A 14,751-nucleotide genomic window follows, 5' to 3' on the forward strand; every position below is an offset into this window, starting at 1 on the left:
TTATATATTTATACTACTATTCTTTTTACAGATGCAGCTTTGAATAAAATGTGAATGAAACACATAATTAAGGTGAGAAATGCATACAAAATCTGCAAATACATGAAATTGACCCCAGTGAACAGAACTGCTATATAGAAAAGAAAAGAGTAGAAGGGAATAAACAGACAAATGAAATGTTGAGATTACGGCAGGTGAGCGCAAAAGCACTTTGATCACACCATCAGCTGACATGCCGGAGCAATTATGACTGCAGGAAGACAACAACACATACACTGAATGACAGCAGAGAGAGAAGAGAGCACACGAGTATACTGCATCCCTACAAGGAAAGAGCAGAGGAAACGGAAGTGGAGACAAAGAGAATTAGAACAGACAGGGAAAGAGTGTAATGGTGAGGAAGACAAGCATTGAGGAAGGTGAGAAATGAGGATGGGGAAAGCCACAAATAAACAGGTAGAACTGCCTCAAAAGAGTGTCAGATGCCAGCAGACAGACCAGCAGGAAAACAGACAGATGGATTTCCAGCCAGAAAGTGACAGATAGGCCTTTTCCACCGAAATGGTGCTGGGTCTTGTGCAGGAACGGGGCGCTTGACTGGTGTTCGGCCCGGAGAACTGAGAATTGATCTCAGATCCAGCCGGCTTTTACACTGACTTGAGAACCAAACAATGGCATTAACACATATGTGTGATCTTTTTTGTTACGTGTCTTATTGGTCTTAAACACACTTTTAAACATGCAAAGTCATTGTTAATTATCAATTATCAATTTACACATATAATAATTGTAAATACTATTTTATTTGACATATTTTTACATTTGTTTGATCATGTAAATATTAAAATGTATTGAAATGAAGTTGTTTAAATATATAGCAATTAAGGCCACATCCAAACCAATTCCTTTTTCATTTGAAAACTCTGAAAAACAGCGATGTTGGTAAATGGACAACAAAGTACGCTGTAATTGAGAGTGTTCTGTGGAGCAAAGTGGCGTTCTAGTATGAATGAGAGGCGTAAACTAAATTAATAGGCGTAAAAAACATTTCCAAAGTATGTGGTAATGGAGAACTTTTTCTAAACGCTTCACTTTCGATGGACGAAAATGCTATCCTAGTGTGGAAGAAAGGTGTAAATGAATTGTATGCGCATAAACACAATTTCCAAAGTATGTGGTAATGGAGAGCGTTTTCGAAACGGTCCATTTTAAGTGAAGGTAAATGACCTTCTGGTGTGAACGAGAGGTGTAAAAAAAATTATATGTGTAAACGAAGTTTCCAAAGTATGCGGTAATGAGAGCTTTTCGAAACACTTCGCTTTCAATGGAAGAAAATGCTATTCTAGTGTAAAAAACATTTTGTATGCGTAAAATGTATTTTATATGAGTAAAGAAAAACATATGCGGTAATGGAGAGCCATATAAGTGTGGCCGTGGCCTGAGTTGCTGTTTTAAGAATGTTCCTAGTTGTGGACATTATGCCGCCCCCTGGCCTTTGACATTACCAGTTTCTAGTTCAGAACCAGTGGGTTTAATTGCCCAGAAATGCCATTTTCTTGGTTGAAATACACAGAATGGTTCCAGATCGGGCATCAACTCCAGAACTTACACTGGCATCCTGTCGGTGGAAAAGGGGGAATTGACAAGCTGCATGCAAAAGAGCAGGTGAAGTGAATACTGGGATTGTGTCCGTATATACCTTCATATAGGCCCTGCAAGTCCTCTCTCTTTTTTGACGCTTTTTTGGTTAAAACACAAAGACGGAAGGTTAGGAACACATACACACAGAGAAAAAGAGGAAAAGAGAAATAGAACAAATAAGACCTGTGTGTGTCAACCATATCCATATAGTCAAACCTAAGGTGATATAGCATAGGAAACAGATGCACAGGACACCACAGAGTACGTCCAATACAAATGTTTAATTTAAACATCTTTTTGAATGTGCTGTCAAAACAAAGTTTCCTTTCTGAATTTCTTGCTTACCGACTGAGATTCATTCCAGAACAGCTCTATGGAGAAATACGATTTTTTCACAGCATTTTTCCACCTGTAATTTTGTGGCACTTTTGGGCCATGAGGTTTTGTTTTCCTGAATTATGCAATGATGCTGAAGACACTGTCATCTCGACTCTGTGCCAGCCCACCATTTATCACATGCTAAATTCCAGAAGAAACCGTTAATGCTTAGAAATATTTTCTTTTTTTATAACTCAGAGACCTAATTCAGTTATGTTTAAGTTTCAACTTTGTCCACAATTCCATAGGAGAGAAAAATAGACACAAATAAGAAAAATATTTGATGTACAGTAAGAGTACAGATCTATAAATTAATATGGACACTAGAGATGCACAGATACAAAATTTGTGTACCGATATCTGATTATTTTTAACAATCAGCCAAAAACTGCTGATATGATATCTGATTATTCAGAACATCTGCCAATGCCGATATCTGTTTATTTTGAACAATCAGCCAACAACTGCTGATATGATATCTGATTATTTAGAACATCTGCCGATACCGATATCTGATTATTTTAGACCATCTACCGATACCGATATCTGATTATTTAGACCATCTGCCGATACCGATATCTGATTATTTAGAACATCGGCTGATACTGATATCTGATTATTTAGAACATCGGCCAATACCGATATCTGATTATTTAGAACATCGGCTGATACCGATATCTGATTATTTTGAACAATCAGCCAACAACTGCTGATATGATATCTGATTATTCAGAACATCTACCGATACTGATATCTGATTATTTAGAGCATCAGCTGATACCGATATCTGATTATTTTGAACAATCAGCCAACAACTGTTGATATGATATCTGATTATTTAGAACATCTGCCGATGCCAATATCTGATTATTCAGAACATCTACCGATACCGATATCTGATTATTTAGAACATCAGCTGATACCGATATCTGATTATTTTGAACAATCAGCCAACAACTGCTGATATGATATCTGATTATTTAGAACATCTGCCAATACCGATATCTAATTATTTAGAACATCAGCTGATACCAATATCTGATTATTTTGAACAATCAGCCAACAACTGCTGTTATGGTATCTGATTATTCAGAACATCTACCGATACCGATATCTAATTATTTAGAACATCAGCTGATACCAATATCTGATTATTTTGAACAATCAGCCAACAACTGCTGATATGATATCTGATTATTTAGAACATCTACCGATACCGATATCTGATTATTTAGAACATCAGCTGATACCGATATCTGATTATTTTGAACAATCAGCCAACAACTGCTGATATGATATCTGATTATTTAGAACATCTGCCGATACCGATATCTGATTATTTATAACATCAGCTGATACCAATATCTGATTATTTTGAACAATCAGCCAACAACTGTTGATATTATATCTGATTATTCAGAACATCTACCGATATCTGATTATTTAGAACATCAGCTGATACCGATATCTGATTATTTTGAACAATCAGCCAACAACTGCTGATATGATATCTGATTATTTAGAACATCTACCGATACTGATATCTGATTATTCAGAACATCTGCCAATGCCGATATCTGATTATTCAGAACATCTGCCGATACCGATATCTGATTATTTTGAACAATCAGCCAACAACTGCTGATATGACATCTGATTATTTAGAACAACGTCTTTTGTATTAATTGTTCTAAACAATCAGATATGTTTTTCGGCAGATGTTGGAAGATTGATCAAAATAATCAGATATCGTATCGGCAGATGTTCTTAATCAGTGATTCTCAACCTTTTTGACTCCAAGGCCCCCCATTGTCGGAGAAAATATTCAAAGGCCCCCCCATGTAGGCTATTAGATAGTTATATTACAAGATATATCTATTATAAAGATATTTCCTTAAAACTTGTGATTCCAGAAAAGTCTAGAACTGTATATTCTTTATAAAAAGCAAGCTGTTGAAGGGAGTTATTACATTTGTAGCATTTTCAGTGAGTTAAATTATAATAATTATATAAAACTTATAATCAATTATATTAAAAAAAATTTTTTAAGAGATCTTGAGGCCCCCCTGGAAGTGTGCTGAGGCCCCTAGTGGGTCCCGACCCCTGGTTGAGAATCACTGTTCTAAATAATTGGATATATTTTTCAGCGGATATTGATCAATTGTTCTTGGCAGATGTTGTTCTAAATAATGAGATATCATATCAGCAGATACTGGTTGATTGGATTACCAGATTATTTAAAACAACTTATCAACATCTGCTACATGATACTGATATCCGAGTATTTAGAACACTCTACTAACATCTGCGTTGGTTCTGTGTCAAGCTTTATGTTGAGTAATCAAATGAGTTGTGTTAAAAGGTGTAACGGAATTTCGAACCACGGGAATTCTAGGAACACAAAGCTTACAAATTGCAACTGCTCTTTGTCATCCAATTCAAAGTAATTTCACACAAGACACATTTTCTTTCACACACAGCACGAGTTGAAGGCTAATTGTCTGACGTGTTTTTCCAACCCCTTTCCACCCATCGGTGCATCTCTAGTAAATACTAGAGCTCAGATCAGAGTTTCCTGAGAAATATTGAAATCTCTGACTTTAGATTGCATACTGGTATCTTGGCAAATCTAAGCACAGTGTGAGACATTGCTGAGATGTCTTCTGAAACACATGTGGAGAAACATCTGAGAAACAGAAGACTTAAGCAAACATCCCTACTTGCTCTCATTGCTGTCAAGAAGAAAGGCACTGGCTTTGCTTCTCCCATTTGTATGTGTCTAGACATAAATGCAGGATTTTACTGCGAAACCAGGTAAACTGGGCCGCAACGACCCTGAGGTGAGCTGGAACTTAAACTGGTTGGATCCCAAACCCAAGAGAGCGTGCAATTTATGCCGTGACACAGAATTCCCACTTGCTTTAAAAAATTAAGGATTTCAAAGCTTTCAAATGTTGTACTGGGGAACAAAAAGTCCAAAAATGTGGGTGGGACACAAACATTTAGTTTCAGAAGACAAATATTCTTTGGATGAACAAACCAAAATGTGGTTGGTCAATCGAGTCTTTTCCTGTCCAAGTGGGCAGTTCTTGGCCAAAATAAGCTGCAATGTGGGCCAGACTTTATACTGCAAGTCATTGATAACTCAGTTTGAAAATCATTCAGACAAATATCTCCCAACAGACGTCAAACCATTTACTGATTACCTTTACAATCAAAGCAAGATCCAATCAAGTGACCTCATTAATCAAAAGCAATACGATGCACATTAAAGCAATAACTCTCGTGTAGTATGTGGGATGGGCGTGTACTGTACCTTGTTAAAGCTACGTCCTGCTGAATCTTTCTCACTAGGTTTTAGCTCTTGCAGTTGTGCATCTAGTATATCCACCAGCTGCTCCATTAGTCGAACAGATGAACTCACGTCCCCCGCGTACACGGGGCCCTGAGTGTGGCGCGCCAGCTCATTGGCCAGATTTGCAGCATTTTCTCCACTCCTGATCTGAAATTGGAGGAAGTTTTGAAGAGAACAAGTGAATATCCAGAAATAGTACATCATAGTGCATCCTTGTTGTCTTCAATGGCAACTTATAGAGGTGGTAAGCCATGTTTATAAACTGTAAATTATGAAGAATTGACACCTACACCGATAAATCGGTCGATATTTCGGCTTTTTGTGCTAATGGCCATTCATGGTTAACTGTACCAGATTGGCAGTGTGTGTGTGTGTGTGTGTGTGCAAGTTGTATTTAACATACTTAGTCATAATAATCTACATGGGTATTATATTTGCAACCCTACTTTCTAGAAATGGAAAATGCCCATATACAGGTGAAACTCGAAAAATTAGAATATCGTGCAAAAGTTCATTAATTTCAGTAATTCAACTTAAAAGGTGAAAATAATATATTATATAGACTCATTACAAGCAAAGTAAGATATTTCAAGCCTTTATTTGATATAATTTTGATGATTATGGTTTACAGCTTATGAAAACCCCAAATTCAGAATCTCAGAAAATTAGAATCTTGTTTGAGTTTAAATAGGCCCAAGTCATGTGGAAAGCTTTTAATATTAATCTACTAATAAACTATAAAAAGTTAAATGATATGGGAAAAACTGAAGCCTGTCTCGGCAGCATACGTCAAAGTCAGTTGCAGAATTACCTTCTGCGCCACCTGCGTCACCCAGTGAGAGGTGCAATTACTGAGATCAGGCCCCTTCGGATTCCAGATCCCCTCAACAGACGTGCAGAGAAATGAAGCAATGCCTGGTGAACAACACACACACACAGAAGACATGTGTTCTTCACTGATTTTAGGTCAGCACCACTACGGAGGTCCTCATTTTGGTAATTATCCCATCAAAAATGTTTTCAGTTTGACATAACTTTATTTGAAAGTTAATTAGTACTACATCTGTTGGCATTTGCGATAACAAACAAAAAAAGTGTACTGTGGAACAATTTCTATATGAAAAGTACGGTATACATATAGAGGAAATGAACTGATTTGAACAAATAAATACAATCAGATAAATGATGTTCATTCATTACGGACTGTAAATGTTGCCACACTTTAAAAATGAATAAGTCAGTAAATTAGACATCACCACGTGGATACCATTCAAATAAGTAACGTCAGATGCCTTATTTTAGTGATGGCCAGGATAGATGAGTCTAGTCTATCCAGTTTTATAATTTTTTATTTTAGCTTTAATATTTATTTTAAGAGTTGCTTTAAAGGGGATAAATTCACCCACAGAACTTCTCGGGTTCTCTACCTGATAATTTGGGTCTCTAAATTTCCTTTAAAGCTTCCACAATACATTCCAAGACAATTATTGACTTCAAATCACTAGCTGTTCCAATTATTATACATAATCCAAAGATCATTTTTGTGTGGACTATAATAGTTTTGTGCAAAAGGGTAATAGCTAGTTATGTTGAATGTCTGTAAAGTACAATATTGAAAAACTATGCAGTATGTGCTATTTTTGTTGACAGTTACACATCTCACTGTTTTTCAGTGTCTTATGTCATGAACGTTGTTTTTAAGACACTGTGACAAGTTAAAAATTTAATATTTTAAAGATGTGTCTCAAAAACGCATTCCATTCCATTGGGCTCCGCATAACTGATTTGGAACAGCTTCCTGCGGGAACGCCTTGTGTCGTAAGAAATGTGTCCGATCGTGGTCTGGTGGACGCAAATTCTTCAAGGCTTCCATAAAGGGACAGTTCACCCAAACATGAAAATTCTCTCATCATTTACTCACCCTCATGCCATTCCAGATGTGTATTATTTTCTTTTTTTCTGCAGAACACAAACAAAGATTTTTAGTTTAATATTTCAGCTTCATACAATGCAAGTGAATGGTGAAACTCCAAAAATCACATAAAGGCAGCATAAAAGAAATCCATACAACTCTTGTGGTTTAATCTGTCTTCTGAAGCAATGAAATTACTTTGGGTGAGAAACAGATAAATATTTAAATCTTTGTTTCCCTATAAATCTCCACTTTCACTTTCAGAATGTAAAAGTAACAGTGGAGATTTATAGTGAAAAAGGACTTAAATACTGATTTGTTTCTCAACCACACCTATCATATCACTTCTGAAGACATGGATTTAACCACTGATGACATTTGGATTACTTTTATGCTGCCTTTATGTGATTTTGGAGCTTCAAATATCTGGTCACATTCACTTGTATTGTATGGACCTACTGAGCTGAAATATTCTTATAAAAATCTTCGTTTGTGTTCTGCAGAACAAAGAAAGTCATACTCATCTAGGATGGCATAAAAGTGAGTAAATGATGAGTGAATTTAAATTTGTTTTTGGTGCACTGTCCCTTTAAGAAAGCCCTGAAAATCTGGGTCAACCACACCACGATCGGACAGATTTCTTACGACACAGGGTGTTGATGCAGGTTTGGGTGAACTATCCCTTTAGGACTAGCTGACTATTCGTTTAGAAAACCCAATGGTGATTCGATTTTAATGTCTTTTTTGCTAGTGCTGTCAATATTAACATGTAAACGCATGCAGTTAATTAACTGTTTCAAGCTGTTAACCCAAGTTTGACAATTTCATTGTGCTTCAACTTCAACCACACACCCTCTCTCCAAAACCCAGCCCTTCAATGTCATGTCAGCAAACCTGAACCCACAATGATTGACAAGTAGAAAGTGTTTCTGATAAGAAAAGCACAAGTTAGCCCACTGACCCTCTTTGCTTTTTAAAGAGTCATGTGCTGTCACACAGACAGCTGTAATTTCTCACCCATTTCAGTGAAATCTGTAAGTAGGGGTATTTTACGCATGGCATTTCATAATATTATCGCTTACACAGAACATGTTCTTGCGTTCAAATTTAGATCAAAACCCAGGTATCTCGACACATTTTTAACTGTTTTTAACTTGACATTGCTATGAGATGCTGAAAAACAGCAAGATGCATTATAACTGACAAAGATGTCCGTCTAGTGCATTTTTACATATTAAACAATTAAAAACAGTGACAAAGGACTCAATAAGGCATCCTGTGTGAACAGCCCTTTTTTTATTTTCTCCCCTTTTCTTCTCAATTTGGAAAACCCAATTCCCAATGCGCTCTAAGTAATACCACCAATACTGCTGGAGATAAAGGTGTCAAATTTTTACTCATGGAACGAAGCTTTCCGGTAATTACAAACCTAATTCAATAATCTGTTTTTGAACAGACATACCTCGAGTTCCTTTAGGACATGGTCGCTCCACCGTCGCTCCTCTATGAGTTTGTGGCCAGGATATTCCTCTCCGGTCCGTGTCGTCACAGAAGCGTTTGCTGGAGGGTTGGCTGACAGCGGTGGGCTCTGCAGTCTCTGAGTGTTCCACTGCTTTGTCTGAGGCTCCTCTGCCCTGCTTGGGGTTTGATGTGGTGGGTATGTTCATTGGGGGTCTGTGGACAGTGGTGGTCGTGGTGGTCATGACAGGAGGGGTTGTTCTTCTCATTTGCACCGTTGACGTGACATCATCCGAGATAGTCGGCACTGTAAGAACCAAAGTGAGTTTCATAAGTAGTGTATTAGGATGCACAGAAAAAAAAAGAAAACGTAGCAGATCTTTAATTGTCACTTTAGTCATCAAATTCACTTGCATGGTCATTTAAGAAAAACAGAGTAAAACTGAATTTCACAACTTTTTATTCTTCATGTTTAATCTTTTAAATTAAAGGGAGATTTCACCCATAAATGAAAATTATCTCATCATTTACTCACCCTCTACCATCCCAGATGTGTTTGACTTTTTTATTTTCAGCTGGACACAAATGAAGATTTTTAGAAGAATATATCACCTCAGTAGGTCAATATAATGCAAGTAAATGGTGACCAGACTTTTGAAGCTCCATAAAGCACATAAAGGCACCATAAAAGTAATCCAAATGAGTTCAGTGATTAAATCTATATCGTCTGAAGCAATATGATAGGTGTGGGTGAGAAACAGATCAATATTTGTACTATAAATCTTCAATTTCACTTTCTGAAATTAAAAGTGAAAGTGGAGATTTAAAGTATAAATGGCATAGCATCAAATCAGAAGACAGATTAAACAACAGGAGTCATTTGGATTTACTTTTATGCTACATTTATATGCTATTTGGAGCTTTAAAAGTCTGCTCACCATTCATTTGCTTTGTGTGAACATACAGAGCTGAGATATTCTTCGTTTGTGTTCAACAGAAGAAAGGAAGTCATACGCATCTGGCATGACATGAAAGAGAGTAAATGATGAGAGAATTTTCATTCTTGGGTGAACTATCCCTTTAAAGTCGCCAAATACACTAGCACAGTCAAAAAAAAACAACCATTCTAGTATTAAACTGAATTTTATTATAGTTTGCAATCAATGAAGAAGTAATTGTTTTATGATATCAAAAAAACATTTCTAAAGCATTTTTCCCTTGGCTGTGGGATAATTAGCCTAATATTTCCTCCTGATACATATACATCCACTATTAAAATGTCATTTTTCAGAGTCCAGTAAAAGTGCTGATTCAGAGCAAACTCATCTCCTGTTCAGAATCAGATTAAACCTCAGTATTCCACTCAAAGACATCCCATTTAATGACAAATGCAAATTAAACTCAAAAACATCTGACAACGCCTGTACTCTGTTTTTATATCATCTGCTGAGCTGAAATCCTGAAGGACGTTGGAGTAATCAGTGGATTCAGAGCGTCACTCTCTACTGTAATCTACAAGCAGTGTTAGTGAAGGAATGGAACAGGAAGTGAAATTGCTGCATCTAGCTATCATTCTATGCCAAGCAATGAGGACATGAGACCAGATTAAATGTCATCCGGGACCACCTGCCAGCATTGTGGTTTTTACCCAGTTCGTCTTTGTGAAAATATACGAGGCCACTCAAATGTGATAAAACTGGAAAACGCTTGCATTGCAGTAATGATAAGATGATACAGCCCTGCGGTTACGCAGGAAATGTGTATGTTTTTCATCTTAATGCAGGTTGACTATTCACTGTAATTTGAACCACTGCAAAAAGAATACAATTACTGCGCAAAAAAAGTACTAGCAAATGTGTAACACATGATATGCAGCTACAGTGAAAGTCTATGAGATTGTTTTGCCCATTTTATTAACCACCAGTCGAATGTCTTCTTATTCATATGATGCTGGATATCATTCATGCGCGAAACTGAAGCAAGATGCGGAACCAGTTACATACCAAATTGTAATGCTTTTAAGAGATTTAGGGATTAAATCACAACACTAACCATCAAGAAAATGTCCTGATCATAATTTGCTCCAAAATCAAAAGAACCCAATAAGAAATGATATTTTATACTAAGCCTATTTTAGGGCCATTAAGATTTTTTACATTGTGACATTATTCACTAAAAGGCATATTTACACCCCAATTCATCCATTTGTTTTTCTATGTAAACTGCGCTAGACGAATGTATATTTTCTTTGTTTATTCAGCGTCTCGTGCAGGAGCGCTGTTTTTAGATGTTGTGTCTAGTTAAAAAAAACTTCAAAGGCATCTTGAGACACCTGCTTTCTGTTAAACTGTATTTGTTTTTCGTTGTGTCTAGCCTTTTTAGCGCAAGCATGCGATCGATCGGAAGTCATCATCAGTGCTTGGCCACAATTCGAATGCACAGTTTTTAGCATTCAAAAGTGCGTTATTTTCTTAAATTCGAAGAATATCACAATTTTGAATTTTAATATGACAGCCCTACTTTACAGGATTTGCTTCCTATTTTTATTAGCACTTTTTTGAGAAATGCCCATCCTGGTTTGGAAACGCCTACTGAAAATATCTAAATCAATAGAGAAATTTGAATTCAATAAATAAAGATAGCTTCATAGCTTGGGTACTGACAAAATAAAACTACATTTTTTTTCCCCTTCCTCTCAAGCATTAGTAAATATTGCCATATTTATGCTATACTTGTTTATTTTCTTCAAATTGATTTCAGAGTATAAAAGGAAAGTCAAATAAGTGCACTTAAATGCACCGAGCCATTTGGGTAATGTGCAGAGCTGTGAATGGTGTTGTGGGCTGGCTGTTGGCAGTTAAGGTCAGCTGAGGCTTTTTCATGAGTGCTCCCGTGGATGAAACAAGCCCAATTTTTTTGCAGGGGGCGGATATGTCGCTGGAGAATGTGCCTGGCACAGGTGCAATATCACAAATCTGACATCCCGTCATCACATCCAGATCCAATATATCAACGGTTACTCATCCAAACACACACTGGGCCAGCCTCCAAACCACCAATCTGGAATATCTCTGCTTTTACTTCTCCACTTAGCTAAATCAGTTCATTACGATCCAGATCTCTCCCGAACGTCCCAGTCCAAAAACACCCGCCAGGGTGCTTTAAACATGAAGATAAACGGTAAGCCAGGAACTCTAATTTAAGTGCACTGTCACGAGGGCTAACACAAAGGGACTAGCTTTTCCGACTGTGGGACCGTGACACACTATTTGCGGTCTTTTTGAGTTACCAGACACACTAATTAGATGAGTCCACAAGTCAATTCATTTTGTTGACCATTCAGTCACACTCTTCTTTACGATTCGTCATCACAATACACTTATCACAAACATGGGCTGAATTTTGATTTGACTAGTTAGCATTAGGATTTAAGTGTCCCAAATCGTAGTACATTAATAATAGCGTGTCAAAATTCTGGGATAGCAAGCTATTCTGGATGGATTTTGGAAGTACGCAATTTTGTAATGTTCTAGATCCAAAACTGGCATACTGGCCTACTTCATTCTAAGATGTACAAAATACCATCTCCAGCACACAAAATTTGGGATTCTCAAACTTTAGCCAAGGGTCATTATTAGCAAGCAAACAACAAAACTAACTGGTCAGTTGTCTTATTAATTTCAAACAGTTTGTTTGTTTGTTCGTCACTCAAATTAATTCACTCAATTCTTTGATTCACCACTGTCTCCAATGTACACCTAGGTGTAACGCAATGTACACCTAGAGCTAACGCAGTACCAATTCGCAAGCTATCCATTTTATGTAGCATGCCAGATCAGGATTAATGCATTTAAAATCATAGTACACCAAAAGTAGTGGTCGACCAATTTAGGCTGTTCGACGCCTGATGCCGATAGCTAAAGAGAAGGACAACCGATGACCGATATACATGCCAATAAACATAATTCAATTTAACAACAGCAAAGCAGATATGCACAAGATGTATTTGTGAATACAATGCTTATTTAATGCTATATTTACTCAAATTTAATAAACTTGAAAAGAAAAAAGACTTTTAGCCTAGCCGATATATCGGCATATCACTAATCAAAAGTATGTGAAAAGTGGTACATTTGAAAGTGGCTTATTAAAGCACGCATCAGTCCATGATTTTTTTGGCATGGAGTATATTGGCACCAACAACTTGCGGTTTGGAAGGATTGGTTAACAGCTGTTCCCTGATGTGGTATTAACTTGCAATTTTGTGATGTTGTAAGTCCTAAAATTGGCATTCTGGCTTACATCAAGCTCAATCGTAACACATTACCATTATCAGCACAGTAAAGTAAAAGGTGAATAGTTTTTCCAAATAATCGATTCTTAAAATCAACCACTCGATCAACTATAGGTAGATCTCGGTAACAGGCCAAAAGGAAAAGAGTGTAGAGAATCTATACAAACAATAATGGTATACAAACTGCCTAAACGATAAAATACGTTTTTAATGTAAAGTGAATGTTAATAGTGGGACAAAAAGCTCATTTGAATGAAAATATCGGACTTGATGTGTAAATGAAGCCTAATAGACCTGTCACTGTCTAGTATGTTGTTAATATTTAATCAAACAACAATAATAAGAGAACCACTAACTACTATTGGCTGGATAACTTTAGTAGCTTTAAAAGTATTAATGATTATACAGTGAACACCAGTCATTTAAGTAGCTTTGTTCCAATTCATGATTCTTGTTTCTTTGTTCTTACTTTAATAAGGACTGTTTACTTGTCGTCATTACTTAAAAACATTGTTTACTCAAATTGGACTCAAAACGAAAACTCATGGAATCCATTCAATTCTTAAACCTCTCAGGGTGGCGAATGTATTCTCGTCATGTCCACTCAAACACTCCACTTTAGCAGCAAATCCGCAGTGGAAAAAGAGAGTGAAAATAAATACAGAGATAAGCGGCTTTTCAATGGCCGAGCCTGCCTTGCCGCTTTATTTTGACATCTCCTGACTCATGCCTCTACAATTTTCTTTTGATTGTGCCAGGCAATTTCACCGGCTGGCAGGAGGAGGAATCGCAGGGCATCGTCCATCAGGAAAAGGAGTCAGTGAAATCACCCTCGGCAGAGAAATCACAACGCAAGGACATATAGCCTATCAAAGGCAAGACCACTCAGCAGCCCACGACGATTAAGAATAACATGAGCCCAAGGGTGAAGAGCAATGCTGGGTTGTCTGCTTAGAAATGGGATTTCGAGAGGAAGAGTGTTGAGAATGCTAATGAACTAAACGAGTCTGTCATATAATTGACATTGTGTTGTGATTGTGATCACTCCGATGGTATTCCTGCTGGTCTTTAGCTTGTTTAGCTGGTCGGCCAGCTGGCCCCAAGACTGATCTCTCTAAAACAGGCAAACCAGACCAGCCTAGGAGACCATAAGATCAGCAAACCATATGTGGCTGGTTAAAGATGGTTTTCCCAACAGAAATTAAAGTCCCTATGAAATCAAACTTGGCTTATAGAGTGCAACAGTGGCTGCCACCTTTTTCAGTTTTGGTTATGAAAATATTTTTCCCATAGGGATTTCATATAATTCATAGAACAGCCATTAAGCAAACCAACCAGCTCAGAGGTGAACATTACAAACTTTGATTTGAAGCCAAATAGTCTGAAAATTGGACAAAAAGACACAGGTACAAGACATAACGTCTTTTATGAGGGAATACAATCCCAAGAAGAACTGTGAATGGTGTAATAAAATACATAACATAAACTAACTGTTGCATTAAAGTTGTTGAATATAACCATAGAAACAATATATTTAAATAGTATTGAAAAATATTCAGATATATACAAATATATACGAATTTGAGGGTGTTGAGAGACCACCTCGATTGCGTCATTCACGGTGTGTCATGTTAGTGGGCGGTTGCTGCAGAGCTCTTTTGATGGGCTTGGTTCACCATGATTATCCGATTGGTTGATCTTTCTATTCAGTAT

The 14,751-nt window shown here is 37.0% G+C and overlaps 1 protein-coding gene across 3 annotated transcripts in view; it reads right to left on the reverse strand.

Moving 5' to 3' along the window:
* LOC127648960 (adhesion G protein-coupled receptor L2-like) overlaps positions 1-14,751 on the reverse strand; it is a 135,743-nt gene that overhangs the window by 47,513 nt on the left and 73,479 nt on the right. For all 3 annotated transcript variants that reach the window (XM_052133821.1, XM_052133823.1, XM_052133822.1), the window contains exons 6-8: positions 8,749-9,051; positions 6,186-6,289; positions 5,336-5,521 (exon numbers count right to left, since the gene is read on the reverse strand). In XM_052133821.1, the coding sequence (XP_051989781.1) occupies positions 5,336-5,521; positions 6,186-6,289; positions 8,749-9,051 (593 nt within the window). The remainder of the gene's footprint in view (positions 1-5,335; positions 5,522-6,185; positions 6,290-8,748; positions 9,052-14,751) is intronic.

The sequence above is a fragment of the Xyrauchen texanus genome, chromosome 9 (genome assembly GCF_025860055.1).
Source record: "Xyrauchen texanus isolate HMW12.3.18 chromosome 9, RBS_HiC_50CHRs, whole genome shotgun sequence".
NCBI lineage: Eukaryota > Metazoa > Chordata > Actinopteri > Cypriniformes > Catostomidae > Xyrauchen > Xyrauchen texanus.